The 19,579-nt window shown below is 48.2% G+C and overlaps 2 protein-coding genes across 3 annotated transcripts; both read right to left on the reverse strand.

Moving 5' to 3' along the window:
• Position 1: 1 nt before the first annotated feature.
• Positions 2-13,804, reverse strand: IL27RA (interleukin 27 receptor subunit alpha). 2 transcript variants are annotated; one of them, XM_081077246.1, is made up of 14 exons: positions 13,550-13,804; positions 13,000-13,117; positions 10,272-10,429; positions 10,025-10,182; positions 8,432-8,591; positions 8,258-8,331; positions 5,827-6,010; positions 5,550-5,738; positions 3,582-3,683; positions 3,351-3,509; positions 1,693-1,818; positions 1,211-1,304; positions 949-1,042; positions 2-830 (listed from the first exon to the last, which is right to left on the reverse strand). In XM_081077246.1, the coding sequence occupies exons 1-14, from the start codon at positions 13,647-13,649 to the stop codon at positions 612-614; spliced, it is 1,935 nt and encodes a 644-aa protein (XP_080933372.1). In that variant the 5' UTR covers positions 13,650-13,804; the 3' UTR covers positions 2-611. The 2 variants fall into 2 exon arrangements, with proteins under 2 accessions (XP_080933372.1, XP_080933373.1); XM_081077247.1 differs by having other exon boundaries at positions 13,383-13,576.
• A 146-nt stretch (positions 13,805-13,950) lies between these two features.
• RLN3 (relaxin 3) lies at positions 13,951-16,677 on the reverse strand. Its single transcript, XM_081076301.1, has 3 exons — positions 16,551-16,677; positions 16,108-16,312; positions 13,951-14,685 (listed from the first exon to the last, which is right to left on the reverse strand). Exons 1-3 carry the CDS (start codon positions 16,554-16,556, stop codon positions 14,456-14,458), a joined length of 441 nt encoding a protein of 146 aa, XP_080932427.1. The 5' UTR covers positions 16,557-16,677; the 3' UTR covers positions 13,951-14,455.
• Positions 16,678-19,579: the final 2,902 nt, after the last annotated feature.

Consider the following 19,579-nt stretch of genomic DNA (forward strand, 5'->3'; position numbering starts at 1 on the left):
GACGGCTTGAATGTGTGTTTTTGGCACGGAACCACCTTGACCATCTCCTGGTGGGAAACTGAAGGCTTCACTCAGCTAGAATCAGAGAATACGAGTGGTTGAGCGTATAGGTATAGCTGCTGTAACAAAAGACCTCAAGCTACAGGAAGTATAAAAACAAAAATGTATTCCTCTGGGTGGCTCTGATCCCAGCAGTCACTTGGGGACTCAGGTTCTTTTCCATTTCTTGCCCCCACCCTCTCCTTGGGTCCAGCTGAAGCTGGATCACATTGATGTCCCAGCTCATGGGAAAGGGAAGAGGATACAGAGGCTCCCCACTCAGTCCCAGCTTCTGCACATACCACAGTCTGCACATGTCACAGAAGTCTGTGCATGGCCACACCTAGCTGCAAGGGATGCTGGGAGTATGCCCAACAACGGCTCTGTTACAGCAGGAGGACAGATTTGGGGAGGCAGCTGCCACTCTGGATTTCGTTTGCTCCCTCATCCATCCGTATATTCTCTATAGGGCCAGGCCCTTCTTTGTAGGGGTCCTTCAATCTCCGTTCTTCCTGGCTCGGTGTCCTCAGGCAATTCACTCAAGCCTCTCTGAACCTCAGTGTCTTCAGCTGTCAAATGAGCACCCCTCTCCCGGCCTGGGGTTGGTTCAGGCCAGAACCTGGAGCTTGAAGGCCCAGAAGGTCCAGCTCTTCAGGCGTGGGCAGGAAGTGTTTCTCATACCCAGAGCCAAGCTGGGAGGAGACCTGGGGGGGGTCCGTAACTGGCAGCGGTTCTATGTCTTCCACTTCCATTATGGGCAAGTCCTTGGGGGGCTGGGCCTGGGGCACCTCCTAGAAAAAGAGGAGGCTCAGATTCTGGCCCCCATTCTCCCCCCACTGCTCCCCACCCCACTGTCTCAGCACCCCCCAACCCCCCAGAGGTTCCTGACAAGCCAGGCTTTTTGCTTACCTCCATAAAGGGCTGGGTGGAATTGCTGTTGGCAGGATCAGGGACCCTCTCCCAGACCCAGCGGGGCAGTACCTTGTGTCGTAGGTGGGGGCACCTGGCAAGTACGTAAGGGAAGGGAATCCAGGTGGCCAGATACCCATGCCCACGTTGCAGGGTCCAGTGATGTCACAGAGCCCTGAGGTGTCCCCTCACCCCAGAAGCTCAGCTAATATCCAGCTGTCCTCCCCACCTGGGCAGAGACCCATGCGTCTGACAGCCTCACCTTCTGGAGGTGGCTAGGTTCACACCATAGCCTATCAGGAACAAGCCCCACAGGAAAAAGATACCAGGCAGAATTTTCAACTTCAGGGTGTTATCTAGGGGGAAGGAGCAGACAAATAGTTGGACACCAGGAGGGAAGGGAGGGGTCAGGTAAGGCTCATTGATGGATGGGACTTGGGTGAGGGCAGTGGATAAATGGGTCGGGCTTATGAATGGGTAGGGCATAAGAGTGGGGGAAATCTTGGCGTGGGAGTGAGGCTTGTGAATAGAGCAATAATCAGTGAAGAGGTCAAAGTCAGGGGTGGATGAAAGGGTCAGAGAGAAACTGCCTGATAATCCACAGCAGTATTTAACATAATCAAAATGCATCATCAATAACCCCCCCCCCCAAGTCAAAAGATTGCCCACTCACTGAATCCCAGTGTATCATTTCATATACCCTTCAAATGGAGCAGGCCTCCTCCTATGACAGTGCCATCGTACCTGGTAGGTGAAGCCGGAGCCTGGGACCAGGTGGGCCCTGTCCTGCGATGGTAGATGCCATCACCCACAGCTCACAGGGACCCCAGGGAAGGTTGGGCAGGGTGATGTTCTGGGTGCTGCCACTCACTGAAGGATACGCACAAATAGGTCAGGGAGGCAGTCAAGTCCTATCTCAGGGCCTTTGCACATGCTTTCTCTCTGTCTGCAACACTCCCTCAGATGTCCACACAGCTCTCTTCTTCAGGTCTTTGTACAAAGGTCACCTCTTCAGGGAGGCCTTCCCTCACCCCATTACATATAAAATTGCACCTCTTTCACTACACATTTTCCTGTTTCGTTCTCTACCCAGCATTTATCACCATCTGACATACTGCTTAGATATTATTTACTTTGTCTATGCTTGCCTGTCCCCCGTTAGAAAGTAGCCCCATGTAGGCCATATTCTCAGCACCTGGATCATCCTGGCACATAGAAAGCACTCAAAAAATGAAACAGATTTGAATAAATGAAAGAATGAATGAATATACTATCCCTCACCTGCATAAAACCCAGCGAAGGGAGACTCCCTAGACCAGGGGAAGACCTTTGGACCTCCCAGACCTATTGTTTACTTTTTTCCTGAATTGCTCTTTTTTGTTTTTAAGCCAAAAGAGGAAGTAGCTTTTTGGTTTGTTATAAGGTTATAGGAGACATGAACATGGATCAAACTTTATTGCCAAAGAAAGATGCCCGAGCTAAGTCATCAGGTGAAAAATAAAAGTTATAAGATTCACAGTCATAAGATTCATGGATAAAACCATAGCTTATAATATGGTCCTCTTTTAATAACAATAATATACATGTATGTATACTTAATATTCTATAGATATGTTTTTAACCTTATGATCTATACATACATTTGCAAGGTGCAATCATGGCAAAGTAATTATGTTAAAAGAGTAGGCTTTCTCAGTTAGAGACAAAGGTGAAGCACTGATGTATTTAGGGGTGAAATGACACCAATACTCTAGGAAAAAAGTGTGGGGATAAATTGAAAAAAGATTGGTAAAATGTAGGTAATTGTTGAAGCTGGCTGGTGGGCACACGAGGATTTGTTATATTCTCCCTACTTCTGTATGTGCTGGACATTTTCTATAATAAAATGTTTAAAATCTTTAAAAAAACACAACTCCCATCTATGTTGACATATACATGGAAAAATCTGGAAGCTTTGTTGTCAATATCAGTGAAATGATGAAAATGCTTATATTCTTGATATGGTCCTTCATTCCATTGTCAGCTTTTGTTTAACAAGCACAGATAATTTTTGTGTTTAGAAAAAAGGGCAATGAAGATATTTTTAAAACGGAATTTGTGCTCAGAGTAAAAATTTAGTGTATACCCTAAGGTATGAAAAACAAATAAAAATCATATGTAATCCTGCAATCCTGATGACATTGAGGGGAATTTATTTTCATATTTCTACCTCTGCTTTGCTCAATGCTGGGTTTATTTTATAACAATGGAATCATCCCATTGAGTTTTGAATCCTTTCATCTTTTTCACTTAATAAAATATGAAAGGCATCTTTCACTGTCAATAAATGTAAATTGGAGTCTTCATTTTTAATGGTCAAATGACAGTCCATTATACTGACAGCAGAAGGCAGGAAAGCTCACCATTCATGCAGACAGAAGGCCTGGTGCCACTCTGTGTACACAAGGTGTAGTGGGTGAGATGGCCCCGAAGTTGGTGCCTTGGGACTTCTCCCCATGCTATGGCTGGGGTCCCTGGGGGGGCATCCTGAAGTCGCCAAGGCGCTGGTCCTGCTAAAGGTGCTGAGGAGAAAGCCAGAGGGTCAAGTTCTGCCGGGATTCCAGGACTCTCCACCCCGCAGTCCCGTCGCTTACCTAGCTCCTCTCTGAAGCTCCAGACGGAGGGGGCAGGGTACATGCCCCCAGAAAAGACTGCAGTCACTGTGATTCGGTAGGGGACCCCTTCTTTGAAATTCCCTGGGCAGGGGGAGAGCAAAAACCAGTTAGAGTTGGCTCCCTCTGCCCCACTCATTGCCTAGGTGGTAGGAGTCTTCATTTGGGTTTCCAGAAGGACATGATGAAATCAAGATCTGGGTATAAGTCATTTATCTGGGAGGTAACCCCAGAAAACACCCAGAGGGGCAGTGAGGAAGCGAAAAGAGAAGGAAGAGCAGCCAGTAAACGATGTGTTTGAGAACCAAGCTCCCAATGTGGGCCACGGAGGCTCGCTCCAGCCAGGCTGGGCAGAGCACACCTGAGGCCCATCCATCCCGCTTGAGGAGGGAGGGAGCAGGAGTATTTATCCACCAACCCTTCTTAGTCCTTGGTCAGGGCTGCACCTGAAGTGGCTTAACTCCCCACACTCCCAGCCTGCTGCCCAGGCAGGCAAAAGGCTTCAGGAACCAGAACGAGGCCTCAGGCCAGGAAACAGGAAACGGAGGCACTGGAGGCTGGGAGATGGTCAGACACCGGCCTAGGAGGGGGGCCCTGACACCATCCATCAGGGGTCAGTGGGGTTCCTGAAGTCCCTCCTCAAAACCTCCTGCTGCTGCAATGCCTCCCCCAGCTGGGAATTTTCCAGAATTGAGGCTCCTCTTCTTTTGTCCCTATATACTTATGGGCCTTGGGACTCTGCTCTACATGTCTCACTCAACACCTTCTCATGCTCTCCCAGTTCTTTACCCCAAGGAAGCACTCCCCAATATGAAGCTCCAGCCCCGAACTAATTTCTGGGCCCTAGACCTGAGTATTTAACAGTCCCTCCTGGACAACTCCACCTGGATAAGCATCTCAGATGCAAACATATCAAATGAGTCCCCCAAATTCTGCTCCAAGACTCCCCAACGAGAACCTGTCTGCTCCTCTCCCCTCCTCATTCCCTACCTGCTCCAGCTCTCATCGTTTCCCTCCTACACCAGTAAGTTCCTTGGGTTGTTTAGCTCCTGCTGATGCCCCCTACACCTCAGCCTCGTCCGTTCCCCCCACAGCAGCCAGGGGGCGTCTGTGAACACCTGAGTCAGGGCCCGTCCCTCCTCTGTTCAGAATCCTCCCCCATCTCACTCAGGCAAAAGACAAAGTCCTCCGCTGGGCCACAAGGCCCTGCATGCTCTGCCCTGTCACCTCCCTGCCCTCCCCTCCTCCCTCGGTCCCCCTCCCTCATTCCACTCCAGCCACACTGGCCTTCTCCCTGACTCTAACACATTAAGGACATTCCTGCCTCAGGGACTTTGCACTGTCCCCTCTTGTTTTTCCCTCAGATATCCTCATGGCTCCCTTTCTCACCTCATTTAGGCATTAGCTCAAATGCCATTTTCCCAGGGAGGCCTTTTTTAACCTCTCTTTCTAAATGCCTACTCTCCCTCTTTCCCCTTCCCCTGATTTATTTTGCCCCAATTACAAGTGTACTTGTGTTTGTTTCATCGACTCCTTGCCCCACAAGATTGTTGGCTCCATGAGAGTGAGGATGATGCTGAGAGGGAGAGTGGCGTGAAGGCTCACGGTTTGGCTTCAGGAGCCTGACTGTGTCATTTAAATCCTGGTTCTACCACCTACTTGCTGTGTGGACTTGGGCAAGTTACTTAACCACCCTGAGCCTTACATCTGTAAATTGAGCATAATAGCAAAAACCTATTTTATAAGGAAGTTTGAATAGTTTAATGGTTATGGTAAATGCCAATAGACATCAGCTGTCATCACTGTGTACCAGTGTCTAGAACAGCCTGGCACACAGCAGGTGGTTAATGAATTAACGATACTTTAAGCATAATACTTCCTCCTGCAAACCCACCCATCAGCCTGCTCTCCAACAGCTGGGATGAAACCCCAGGTCTACCAGGGCCTCACCTGGCAACAGGGCACTGAGGTTCCCAGGAGGAAGCCGGACCCAGCTGAGGTCCTCCAGGCGGTCGCCATCTCGAGCCCAGTCTACCACGTGCTCCTGCGGCTCCCTGGACCCCTGTTGCCAAGTCACCAGCAGCTCTGTGCTTCCAGCAATGCTGCTGACCACCACGCCATGGGGGGCAGAGCCTGGACCTAGAGGACAAGTCTCAGCTGTCCACTCAGGAGGTCCCCTCTTGGGCACTTCCAGGCTACTGAGTAGAGGAAGTTCACAGCCTCTTACCCAAGCAGACCAAAGAAAGGTTGGTGAGAGGCTCCCAGCTTGTGGCATTGATGGCGGACACTGCAGCCCACTCCGCCTGGGTGGGGATAGAGTAGCTACAGCAGGGAGTCTCCTCTGGGATCAGCTCCTGACCGTTAACCTGGAACCAGACTCTATAGCTCACTTGCACGCAGTGCCCTGGGGCCTGAGGGATGAGGGGAAGAAACGGTCAATATCTCCCATTTATCAGACCTACTGTGTATCTCAGCGAGGTCACCTGATGAACCAGTGAGTGAAATATTTTTGTTGGCTCTACTTTACAGATAAGGAAACTGAGTCTCAGAAAGGCTCAGCGGCAGAGGTGGAATTAGAATACAGTGCCAGGGCCAGGACTAGGGGGAGGTGAGTGAGGAACCTACCTGGGGTGCAAAATTTAAAGGGGAGGACACCAAAAACCCAGTAATCAAGTTATATTATATTTTAATCAAAATTACTGCAAAAAACCCCACAACAAACAAAACATCAAGATTTTAAGTAAAGACAGGATCTGACCCTGTACATGTACAATCCTGCTTCAGTAACTTCACCCTAGCCCGTGTCCTGTGCAGTTTTTGGGGATTTCGGAACTCCACTGTTGTGTAGAGGAGTGGTTATATTTAGCAAAGACAATGGTACCCTCCAGGGGGATTTGGGAAAATTTGTGGAAATTTTTAGTTGCCTCAATGATTGCTATTTGATGGGCAAGAATCAGGATACTACATTGTCCTAGAAATAAAAAACTGTCCCCTGGTCCTTATGTTTGAATGTCATCCCCACTGGAAACTTCTGAACTAGAAGTAAAAAAATATCCTAGAACTAAAACTAAACTAAATAATATCCTAGAACTAAAAAAATATCATTTGGAGGTCTGATTTTAATACTCACTGCATCGTTATATATCCAGAACATATGGGGACTTTCTAGGCAGTTTTTATGATCAATTCCCAGGGCAATCTATGTTTTGATCAGAGACTGTTTTAATGTGCCCTGTATCACCTCACTCCTTTGAAGTCCCTGGAAACTTACTCTATAGCCGGGCACGTGACTGATTTTGGTAAATGTCCCGTTTGTGTATGAAAGAATATATGTTCTGGTGTTTCTTACGTGAGTCCATTAACTTGTTTGTTAATCACGTGTTCAGATACTCTAGATCTTGACTTGTTATCCATCTGTTTGTTATGAAATTACTGAGAATGATTTTTTTTTGTTTTTGTTTTTGTTTTTCACAAGGTGCCGCATTCAATCTTAGTTGCAGGGGGCAGAGCCCACCATCCCTTATGGGACTCGAGTTGAACTGGCAACCTTGTGGTTGAGAGCCCACTGGCCCATGTGGGAATCGAACTGGCAGCCTTCGGAGTTAGGAGCATGGAGCTCTAACCGCCTGAGCCACCGGGCCAGCCCCGAGAGTAATGTTTTAAAATATCCCACAATGGTTGTGGATTCACATATTTCTCCTTATTGTTCGGTCAATTTTTGCTTTATGTATTGTTTTAAAGCCATGTTACTAGGTACATACAGATTTAGTACGCTTATATCATCCTGGTAAACTGAATTTTCTGCCATTACATAGAAGCTTATTTCCCCTTTATTTTCTACTGAATATTATAATTAGAACACTGTATTATACATTTTTTAAAAACGTGTGTACATGGGTTATGTTATCTAGGTATTTCATGTCAGTCTAGTAAAAGGGCATTACAAACTATGTGTTGTGAAACAGAGGTACTGTTTCTGGGAACTATTTGAAAGCCAGTAAATCTCAGCTCTGCCACTTACTAGTGGTGTGGTTTAGAGAAACCTCTCTGTGTCTCTCTTTTTTTCTTTCATCTGTAAAGTTAGTTAATATAAATAAGTGTATAGGCTAGGACCTGGCTCATAGTAAGAGTTCTATAAGTGTTATGTAATGGTTTAAATGAATGATATTGGATTGTGTGGCCCGAGAAGGTATGGACTCTGTTGTTTTGTTCCTTGCCATATTTACTGTGAGCCAGGGACTACCAATGCCTAGAACACAGTAGGTGCTCAGCAGATTTGGATCAGTGGGGTCTGTTGCACCCTTGTCTGTCATCTCTTAATGCCCTTTTGATACTAGCAACTCAGCCCTGTGCACACTGTGCTATATTTTGTGGAGCTGAGCCTAGTCTTGCTTCTAAACTTTGCACCTGCTGTCTCCCCTGCCTGGAACACATGCAACCACCTTCAGGTCTCAGCTCAAATCTCCCAGAAGCAGCTGACATTGGTGGAGGCTTGCTGTGTGCCCAGCGCTGTGCCAGGACCACTCCAAGCATTCCCCTCCTTTAAGCCTTGACACAATCTCAAGAGGGCAGCACAGTAATCTCTGTCTTGTTTACATCATTGTTATTTGGGCGTTTCCTGACTTGTGCAGAGAAATGTAATGGTCTCCACAACTCACCTTCCACAAAAGCAGGGATTTCTGTCCACCTTGTGTCCCGCAGAGGTTCCCTGATATCCATACATCTTTTGGAGCTGGCAAGGATGAGGAGAGCGACACAAATAAGAGGGGCATGACTGGACAGGCTTCCAGGAGAGAAGACAAAGGCAGAGGGGTAAGCCAGGACATCCCTACCGGAAGGCAATGTCTGGAAGGACAGAATGGGGCTCCACTCGCCCCATAGCTCCTCTTCTTTCTCCATTCGGCAGTGGCCGGACACCTCATAGCCAGTGGCTAGCTCCAGATCCTGGATATCTATAGGGGTCAGGGGTATGGACTTCAGTTCTGGTTCCAGCTGTGGGAGAGACAGGAGAGAGTAATGAGGCCGAGGGCTGAGTTGACAGTACTTGACCTTTTATATCAGCAGGGTGGTCAACTGTCCTGCTTTGCCTGGGACTGAGAAAGTTCCCAGGAACCTGGAAGGTTCCCTGGACATGGAACTTTAGGTTTTAAAATTGGGACAATCCCAGGCAAAGAGAGATAAGCTGGTCACACTATGTGCCAGGTATGGCAGTAGGCGGTAAACTCTATTATTATCCCCATTTTTCAGAAGAGGAAAACTGAGGTCCAGAAAGGGGAAGTGACTTGCCAAAGGTCACAGAGTGATGAATGCTGGAGCTGAGATTCGTACCCAGGCAATGAGATTCCAAAGTCTGCATCTCAGCATTGTTCTGAATTGCATGAATAATCATAATGCCAACAATTCTTCTGTATATTGTGGTATTTTGCATCAAAAGCTGTGGCTGGGACAGTTCATTACTCACAATATCCATTTCCCCTCTTCCTTTGGAAAGAGAACCTCTGGTATCAGTTGGGAGCCTGGCTATGAAGGATAAAGTCTGTATTTCCTAGCTTCCTTTGCAGAGAGGTGAGACCATGTGACTATGTCCTGGCCAATGAGCTATGAACAGGAATGACATATGCAACTTCCAGGATGTGCTTATAGTGTATGGGCAGGTCCTCCAACTCCGTCTGGGGTCCCATTGCCCTGGGGTTGTCTTCTACTTTCTTGCTGGGTTAGCTTGGGAAAGTTGCTTAACTTCTCTGAGATTCAGGTTCCCCAACTATAAAACAGAGATCTTAAGATCTCAAAAGCATCTGCTATGTAGGGAGGTTGGGTAGGAGGTGGGAATCAAGACAATCCATGCTGATTGCTTAGCCTGGGACCTGATACATGGCAGGTCTCAGAAATGTCAGCTGCTTTTATTAATTCTTTTTGAGTGTTTTGAGAACCAGGTGCTGCCCCTCATCTGTAAAATAGTGCTCTCTAAAGTGCTGTTATTCTTTTTTTTTTTTTTTATAGAAAATGCTGATTTTGAAATGTTTTATTCAAATACCAGTCTGATCACACATGGTCCAAGAACATTCGAATAATAAACCCAAAAGATGGAAAGTCCGTGGCCTCCAACGGCCGGCTGAATGTCCTGTTATTCTTGTTTTAAGGTTAACGTAGCTCTTTGAGGATTTTTATTCATTTACAAAAATGTTATAGGAAGTTTGTTGTTTCTCAAAAATTCCAAGAGGGATTTGGATTGGAACTGCATGAAATTTATAGATTTTGTGGGTGGGGGGGTGTTAACTTTTTAGTTGAAGAATATATGTGTACAGGCCTTTTATGTGGGATGCAGATAGACTCCAGGGGCAGGTGAAGAACGCACGCTGGGCTGGGTCTCTGATTTGGGGACGATGCCTGGAATAGGGTGAGGGGAAAGCACTCCTGACACTCACCAGGGTCCAAGCCATCTCCTGGCATCTTCGGTAGTAGAACTGACAGACCAGGACCTTATGGGGCGGCCACGCAGGTGGGGTCCATTGGACAGTGGCCTCCAGGGGCTCATCCTCTGAAAAGTACACATCAGGGTCCAGCCGAGGGGCTTCTGGCTTCACTGAGGAAGGGGAGGCCAGGGTGCATTGAGTTGGGGCCTCCAGGACCACCCACCTCCCAAATAGCGCCTCCCTCCCTTCTGCTTGTTACTTCGGGTCTCCAGGTTCACGAAGACTGGGGGCCAGAGAGGCCGGCCTGCCTCGGCCCCCCACACAAGGAGTTCATCAGATGTGGTCAACTGTTCCCGTGGGATGGTCACCCAGCTCTGCCCGAAGGGTACTGTCACAGTCCAGGTTCTGTTGGAATGACTGTGAGGAGAGAAGTGGAAATTGGAGGGGTGTACATAGGGATGGACCCAAGACATAGTAACAACTTCTCTGCCTGGGTTCAAATCTCAGCTCTGCTGCTTTAGAACTGTGTGACGTTGAGCAAGCAACTTAACTTCTCTGTGCCTCAGTTTCCTCATCTACAAAACTAGGGTGATAAAAGTACCTGTTAAAAGGGCTGAATAGGGCAGGGGAATCAATGAGATAATAAATGGAACACCGCTGGGTGTCCAATACATTTTACGTGAGCATTGGTTGTTTGCATTTATTGAGCACCTATTATGTATATGCATATTTACATCTATGCAACTATTCAGTCAGCAAATATATATGTGCCAGGTACTGTCATAGAAACTGAGAATAGGACTATGACCAAAGGAGGCAAGGACCTGCTCTCTGGAGCTGGTATTCCAGTGGAGGAGGTAGACGAGAAACAAACATATAATCGATGGTGGTGTAAGCAATATAAAGAACAATCAAGTTGGGTGAAGAGGAAGCAACGTGATGATGGGCTGAGGAGTGACAGTGCTATTTTAGGGAGAGTGGTCAGGAAAGATCTCTCAGATGAGGAAACATTTGAATCAAGGTCTGAAGGACGTTGGAACTATGCAGTACCTGGGGAAGCGCATTTTAGGAAGAGAAAACAGCCAATGCAAAGACCCTAGGGTCAACTGCCTGTGTTTGAGGAAGAGCAAAGAGGAAGCTGTGTGGCTGGAGTGGAGTGAGCGAGGGGATGAATGGGAGGAGGGGAGGGCAGGGAGGTGACAAGCAGATTGTTCAGGTCCTGGTGGGCCACTGGCATTTACCCTGAGTGAGGTGGGAGCCCTGACAGGCTGTGAGCAGAGGCGGGACATGCTTTGACTCAGATGTTCACAGGTGCCCTCTAGATGCTATAAGGGAGAAGAGTGTGTAGGGTTGAGGGTGGAAACCAGACCCAGAGAGGAGGTGACAGCACTGTCCAGGCCAACGAGGACGGGGGCTGGACCAAGGTGGGTGCTGAGGAAGTGGGGAGTGCCAGATTCTGGATAACACTGAAGGTGGGGTAGGCAAGGGTTGCTGAGGGATCAGATGTGGGTGAGAGAAAGGAGCTGAGGCTATTCCCACAGATTGGATTTCAAAGGTTCAAAACAAGGCCTTCATAAAAAACACACACACACAACAGAAACACAGGTATTGGCGAAGATGTTGAAAATTGGAGCACTCATACATTGCCAGCGGGAAAGTAAAAGGCTGCATCTGCTGTGGAAAAGTTTAGTGACTCTTCAAATAGTTAATATAGAATTGCCATAGGACCCAGCAGTCCCACTCCTAGGCATATACCCAAGACAATTGAAAACAGGGACTCAACAACTTGTACAGGCATGTTCATAGCAACACGTGTCACAGTCACGAAGAGGTGGAAACGACTGACATGTCCATCAGCTGGAGGACGGATGAACAATGGAGTATCACTCAGCCATAAAGAGGGATGAAGTCCTGATATGTGCTACAACGTGGATGAACCTTATGCTCAGAGAAAGAAGCCAGTCACAAAATGCACATTGTGTATGATTCCACTGATATGAAATGTCCAGAACAGGCAAATTCATAGAGACACAAAGCAGATTCGTGGTTGCCAGGAGCTGGAGGAGGAGGGATAGGGAGTGACTGCTGATGGGGAGGGAACATCCTTTTGGGATGACAGAAATGTTTTGGAACTAGATAGAGACAGCGGTTGCCCAACATTGTGAATGTACTAAAGTCACTGAATTTGTTCACTTCAAAATGGTGAATTTTATGTTATGCGAATTGCCCCTGATCAGAAAAAGGGGGAACCTTCTCTAACTCCCCCACTCTGTACCAAGTGAAAGTAGCCCCCACCCTTCTAGAGATGGATAGTGGTGATGGTTGCACAGCAGTGTGAACGTACTTAATGCCACTGAACTGTAAAATGGTTGAGGAAAAAAAGATAGTAAATTTTATGTGTATTTTACCACCATTAAAAAAAAGCCAGCCCCCAACCCTGGTTCCCACCTTTCAATGGCCCTTTTACTCTTTGCTCACTTGGCCAAATTTGAAATGAATTTGAGTTTCCAGGTGTGATTCATCATGAAAGAACGCCAGTCACAAAGTCAAGACTGTGGGCCCCATGAGGGCCAGTCTTTCTGTCTCTTTCACTGCTGCATCTCCAGCACTAGACCGAATGATCTTTTCATATGCTCAGAGTGGTTAAGCTACTTGCCTAAGGCCACACAGCAATACAAATAGTTTCTAATTATTAAGCATTTTCTCTTTGCCAAGTGCCTCACTCATTGTATCCCAGAACCAATCCTGGGAGGCAGGTTTTATTTCTTACCTCCATTTGATAGGGGAGCAAAGAAGTCTCAGAGAGGGAAAGTGACTCATCCAGGGTCACACAACAAAAAAATGAGGGAACCTGTAATTATTGAAGGGCTTGAGAGTTGGGGAGGACTGGGGACCAGGATTCCTGGGTCCTCTCAAATGGAGAAGGCGGGGACCTGAGCGGCCACCCCTCTAAAGCCTGTTTTCCCAAACCCTCGCATTGTACTCACTACTTCTGGCTCTGGAGGTACAGCGTGGAGGGGGCTCCCGGGTCCCTAAGAGTCTCCCACGAGCAGTTCAAATCGCCAAAGGGTCCAACTCCATAGCACTGCAAGGGCCCAGGGCTGCCTGAAAAGGGGGACGGGAGGGTCCCAGAGAAAAGGGTCAATTCCCCCAGCCGCCTGCACTGCCCAGAACCTGAACTTCCTCCGCCTCTTCACACTCCTGGAGGGCGATCGCGATCGGGGTCCCTTACGGAAGTGAGCAGCAGAAGAGGGGCGCTGGGCACTCCGAGCCAGGCTTTAGGCATAACTCCTCCCCTCCCTCTGCCAGCCACATCCTGTTACCACCCCAAGAGCCCCCGCCCCCACCCCGCGACTTTGCTTTCCATCACCTGCCGCCCATTCCCCACTCCTTTCTTCTCCTGTCCGGGCCAGGGAGGAACAGGATGGCGTCCGGACCGCTGTCATTCACTGCGCGGACTTGGGGTTCGCCCTGCAGGACTTGCGATTTAAGGGTCAGCGCCCAGAGCGCCCGACAGGAGCTCGCCTCAGCGCTTACCCTGAGGTCGTGTCCGCTGGAACAGCCACACCAGCAGAGGCAGCAGCGCCCACTTCGGCCTTGGCCATGGCCGGCAGGGGGCGGCCCGGGTCCCCCTCATGGCGCCCCCAGAGCCCCCAGTCCGGCCGGGCCCTGCCTGGCCCCGGCGGCCGCGCCGCGCGTCCTGCTCTCGGAGTCCAGCACTCGAGAGACGACGGGAAACGGAGCGACCCCTCCCAGCCGCCTCCGCACCTTGCGCTCGGGTCTCCGCCCCTTCCCCCCGCCCCGACGGAAAATCCGGGTGGGAGGGGGAGTGCGGAGGCGGCCTGGGGCGTCTGGCTGACGGAGCTGAGGGCGCGGCCGGACTCCCCTAAAACTGCACTCCTCCCCCCCTCCCCAACAACACACACACACGCAGCGGAGTCCTCTGGAACTTTTATTATTGGGGTTAGGGAAGGTTCTGATCCCTCCCCGTATCCAGGCCAGAAAGAGAACCTAGGGGTCCTGCCACCAACCACAACCTTAGAATCCCAGCAGGTGGGGCTGGAGGGAGAGGGGCTGGAAGGCAGCTGGGCTGGAGCGAGAGCATCATTTGGGCTGGCCAGGGGACAGTGGCCACAGATGGGGCGGGAGACAGTCACAGTTTGGGCAAGGGCCGAAGTATGGCTAGTTTGCGTAGAGTAGGGGCACCGTAGCACAAGGGACAGTATAATCCAGACCAAGGCGTGATATGGGCTGGGGAGAAGTCAGGATCGGGGGTGCCCATTTTGCCATGTAGGGTATAGCTTGCTCAGGGTCTAAGGTCAGGATTGTTGGAGGGGACTGTGTCGAGTCCCTAGCGCCTGGCCTCCGTGACTCGCTGACGAGTGAATGTATGAGGGGTCAGACAGGTGCCCAGCATGCCCCCTGGCTACCCAGGCTTCCAGTCTAGCAGAGGCTGCTGATTTCACTCTTGCTGCAACCCCACTTGCAGCAGTTGCTGGAGAGGCCAGCCAGGACATCGCGACTGCCCCGCAGAGCCCCTGGAGTTCCCTGCCAGCCGGGGCGGCCCCCATAGAATGCCTGGGGGAACTTGGCCAGGGCCAGCCACTCGCTGGAGGCCACTGCCTCATCCAACTCGCTGTCTGCCTCTGGGTCTCCATCTGGGAAGGCGTCCCCTGCAAAAGATGAAAAGAGTTAGTGCTCCGGGCTCAGCTTCTGTCACACCCAGTGTTCTGGCTTCTGGTTGGTCTAGCTGCTTTTCTGTTCATGTTACACAGCCTTGTGGTTAAAGGTTTTGATTCTACTGAGGCCTGGGTTCCAGCTTTGGTGTGCAGATTATTCAACCACACTGAGCTTGACTTTCCTCTTCTATCATTTATTTTCCCTTACTCCGTGTTTATGGAGGACCTGATGGTTAAGAACATATGTTTGGGAACCAGACTAACTAAACAGTAATCCAGCTTCTCTGAATTATAATCCTGATCAAGTGACTTTACTTCTCTGAGCCTCAGTTTCCTTGTCTGCAAAGTAAGGAAAATAATAACTCCTACTTTCTAGGGTTTTAGACAGAGTAGAAGAGTTAATCAATACCCATTTAAAAAACTAGAATTATCTAGCACATGACAAGCACTCAAAATAACATTGAGCATTTATTGAGCACCGTGTGCCAGAAACTGTTTGAAGGGCTTTCGTGGATGAATTTCTTTGTGCTTCTCAATGAGAACCCCACGAGGTGGGCACTACTGTTACGACCCCATTTTCCAGAGAACACTGAGGCCTGCCTCAGTAGAGTAGCTGCACAAGAACACCCAGCTATTGAGTTGTAGAGCTGCTATTGGAACCCTGGCAGTGTATCTTCTAGGTCCACATTCATACCGCCATCATTATCAGCATCAACTGTTGTTTTTTTTTTTTTTTTCCAAGCCTCTGCCCTTTAGGAAACTAGGCCCCCTGCCGCCCCTGCCCCCCACTTGAGCCCAGACTGAGCCCCCTACCCATCTTGGACTTACCTGTTTTGTCCTTATGTCCTTATCTGTTTTTGTCCATAACAGATATTATGTCCTTATCTGTTTTGACTCATTTTTACCACTGAACAAACTGGTGAGATGCAGGGACTATGCCTCCCGTTTGCAGATGAAGGGGCTCAGAAAGTAAAGCAACTTGCCAGGAGGATCATCCACTAGGTGGTCAAACCTGGCCTGGGACACACTGCACCCCCACACTTCCTTCCTCAAGAGGTTGGAAAGCACTGCAGTGACAGCCTCTGAATGGTGTCCTGCCTGGCTTGGTGTAAGCAGCAGCTTTGCTCGGTGCAGGGCTGGGCACATCGCAGGTGCCCCAGGAATAGTAGTCTGTCCTCTGACTTTTAGCCAGTGGAGTTGGCTTGCACCCTGCTCCCCATCCTAGCTTTACAGGTGGGCCAAACGGCACAGCTTCCAGGATGGGCCAGTCTCCCCATCTGCAGATTGTAGGGCAGGGACTCACCTGACCTGGCCCCTGGTTTCATTTCTTTCCCTGGCTCCTTGGGCCCATCCCCTGTCCGGTCCCCCTCTACCCCCCCCCACACACACACACACACACTACCTCTCCAGCCTCACCCATTGCTTCGTGAGCCAGGATGTCTGATCGCCTCCACCGGGAGCCTCCGCAGGTGAAGATGACCGCGCGGATGAATTCCCGCCCGCAAAGCTTCACTCCGTAGGGTGCTGCCCGGGCCTCGGCCCCCAGCCATAGCCCCGCAGCCAGTGTCCACATGGCTAGCAGCAGCAGCAGTGGGCATTTGGCCATGACGGACAGAAATGCCTGGGATGAGAGAGTGGGCACAGCAAGGCAGTTTCCCAGGGGTCGGTGGCTCTGCCGCCTCCCTGGTCCCCATTTATACATCCTGGCTCCCCCCCTCCTGTCGTGGAGGAACCAAATGACCTCCTTTATCTCTTCCAGCAGAGGGGAAGCAGGCATCCTCCCCCCTACCCCGACCTTTCCCGTTTCCCCAATTAAGTGATAACCTTTCGCCAGGGATAGGATGACGTGGCTGGCTCACCGTCATCTTCAACAGAGAGTGGCAAGAATTGAATTCAGCAGAGACCAGGAACCCAGACGTCTCCCAGACAGGGAGAGAAAGGGTGCAGCCAGAGCGCACGCACTTCCCAGGGCTGCGGGCCGGGACCTCCGCTCTAACAATCACAATTAGAGTGAGACCTTACACAGCACGGGCTGTAGAGCCAAGCACTGCTCTAAATATTTTTATATTTGTGTAATCTATTTAATCCTCTTGATGATCTAGGATAAGGCTCAGAATTTCCTGGAGGGCTTGTTAAAACCCAGATTGCTGGGCTCACGTGCAGAGCGAGAATCTGCATGTGCAACAAATTTCCAGGCCAGGCTGATGCTGCTGGTCTAGAAACCACAGTTTTGAGAGCCACCGGACTAGGAGATGAGGACTAAGATTATTCCTACAGTACAGATGAGGAAACTGAGGCACAGAGAGGTGACATAAGGTGCCCAAGGTTGGCTAATAAATGGGGGTGAGGTGGGAATTGGAACAGAGCAACGTGTCTCTAGAATCCATGGTCTTCGAGGGAAATTTTTAAGGATTATACACGGGGACAGAGCTTCAGTTTTTGCAAGATGAAAAGAATTCTGGAGCTGAATGGTGGGGATGGTGTACGACAATGTGAATGTACTTTAATGCCACTGAACTGAGCACACAAAAATGGTTAAGATGCTAAGATTTATGTTGTATGTATTTTTCCACAATTACAAATAACAAAGTGTTTAATTGATACCCTATACATAAAGGAGATGTGACATGCTAGGAAATGTTTAATAATGGCCTCTCCAGAAAAAAACTGATTTGTACCAGTTGTCGGTTTCTGGCCCATTTCAAGCTACCCCTGTGATGTCAGCGTGATGTCCCGCAATTCCTGAAAAGTTAAAAATCCGTTCTCACGAGTCATTATAGCTGGCTCCAGGATACCACTGAAAGATGAAAAATGTACATGTGCAATTTGAAACATCATTTTAAACAGGGTACTGGGTCATCATCACTCAGATCAGGAAACAGGACAGTGTCAGTACCACAGATGGTGCCCTCACCCCATATCCTCCCTGGTCACAATCCCTCACTTCCTCCAGAGGTAACTGCCATCCTGACTTTAGCCTTGATCATTTCTCTGCTTTTCATTAGTTTTAACACCAACATGTGCCTCTCTAAAACAGAGAGTTGAGTCTGTTTCTTTCTTTTCTTTCCTTTTTTCATTCTAACAAATTATACTTTTTATTTCACACACAGAAAAATGCACAGATCATAAGTGGATACCCGGGAGAATTTTCACAAATAGAACACATTTCTGTAACCACCACTCAAGTCCAGAGAGAGAATATTCTCAGCCTCCATCCAGAGCAGGGCCATGAAGCTCCTTCATCTGGGAGGAGGAATATGGAAGAATTGGTGGACTTATATAAAAACTATGATAAAAATACAAAAAATTTATAAGTACTTGGGTGAGGTACGTGGAGGCTCTGCAAAGCTCCTGTTTCCCATTAAAATTCACCCATTGCTTTTACATTCATTGGTGGATCATGTGTGTGGAAACTATTACTGTGGTGTTTGTTTATCAGGAATTACCCATTTATTTCACTCCTTCTACATTTATTATTATTTATTATTTGGAATTCTTCTGTAAGGAAGATTTCCATCTCCATCGATTTGTTTATTCAATCATTTCTTTATACCCATATGGACTCATGAATAGTTATGTTGGTCCTTGGGTTATAATCCAGTACTATTGTTATTTTGTTGCCCAAATTGTTCCATCTTTGGCCACTTTCACTTGACCCCTGCTGTAAACATTTTATTGCAGGCACTGTTCTTTTTGACATTTTTTTTTGACTGTTTCTTTGAGTTTATTTCTTTTCTTCCACTTCCTTACCTTCTAGCACCACAAGATGTTCCAGGCTCATCTTGTGTTTTCCTCACCTAGAATCAGCCATTTTCTCAAGGAATCTAGGTTCCCTTTATTGGAGAATGGCATTGGGAAACCAACGTCTGGATGCTGGGTGTGCTCATTGCTATTGGGGGTGGGGGTGGAGGGTTATGTTGTTGCTTCTTGGCCCTCTCAGCTAATAGCATTGCTTTTTTTAAATATTGAGGTAAAATTCATATAAAATAAAATTAGCCATTTAAAACGTTACATGTACGTCACGTGTACACACATGATCGTAGTAGCAATATTCAAAACGGCCAAAAATCAGAAAAAAAGCAAATGTCCATCAAAGGATGAATGGATAAACAAAATATGGTCCATTCATACAATGGAATATTACTCAATCATAAAAAAGAATGAAGGGCTGATACATGTCACATTGTGGGTGAACCTCAAAAACATTACACTGAGTGACAGAAACCAGACATAAAATGTCACATATTGTATGATTCCATTGATACGAAATGTCCAGAACAGCAAATCCATAGAGACAGAAAGCAGATTAGTGGTTGCCAGGGCTTCAGAGGAAGGAGGAGTGGGGAATAATTGCAACTGGCTTTTCCTTTGGGGTGATGAAAACATTTTGGAACTAGACAAAAGTGATGGTTGCATAACATTGTGAAATACTTAATGCCACCGAATTGCTCACTTTAACATGGTTAATTTTATGTTATATCAATTTCACCTCAATTTTAAAAACAATAGAACCTCTGATGATGGGCAGAGTTGGGTTTGAATCCCATCTCTGTCTCTTTCCTGCTGTGTGACCTTGGGCAAGTCATTTAACCTCTCTGTGCCTTGGTTTCCTCACCTGAAAAACAGGGAGGATTCAATGAGTATGTCAAATTCATACAACAGTCTGTGGCACGCAGTAAGTTCTGCTTAAATGTTATTTGTACTTGACATATTCCCGTTGGATTGGAACTTTATTCCTTTGTCCTTTTCTTCATGACAAACTCCTGGCCTTGGTCGCCCCCTGTGGATGCCTCGGGCCAAGGGCAGTGTTCCAGAAGGCAAAAGTCATGTCTGACTGTACTACTTTGAAAGGGCTGATGAATAATATGCTCTCCCCCTCTGTCTTTTC

The sequence above is a fragment of the Rhinolophus hipposideros genome, assembly GCF_964194185.1.
Source record: "Rhinolophus hipposideros genome assembly, chromosome: 16".
Lineage (NCBI taxonomy): Eukaryota > Metazoa > Chordata > Mammalia > Chiroptera > Rhinolophidae > Rhinolophus > Rhinolophus hipposideros.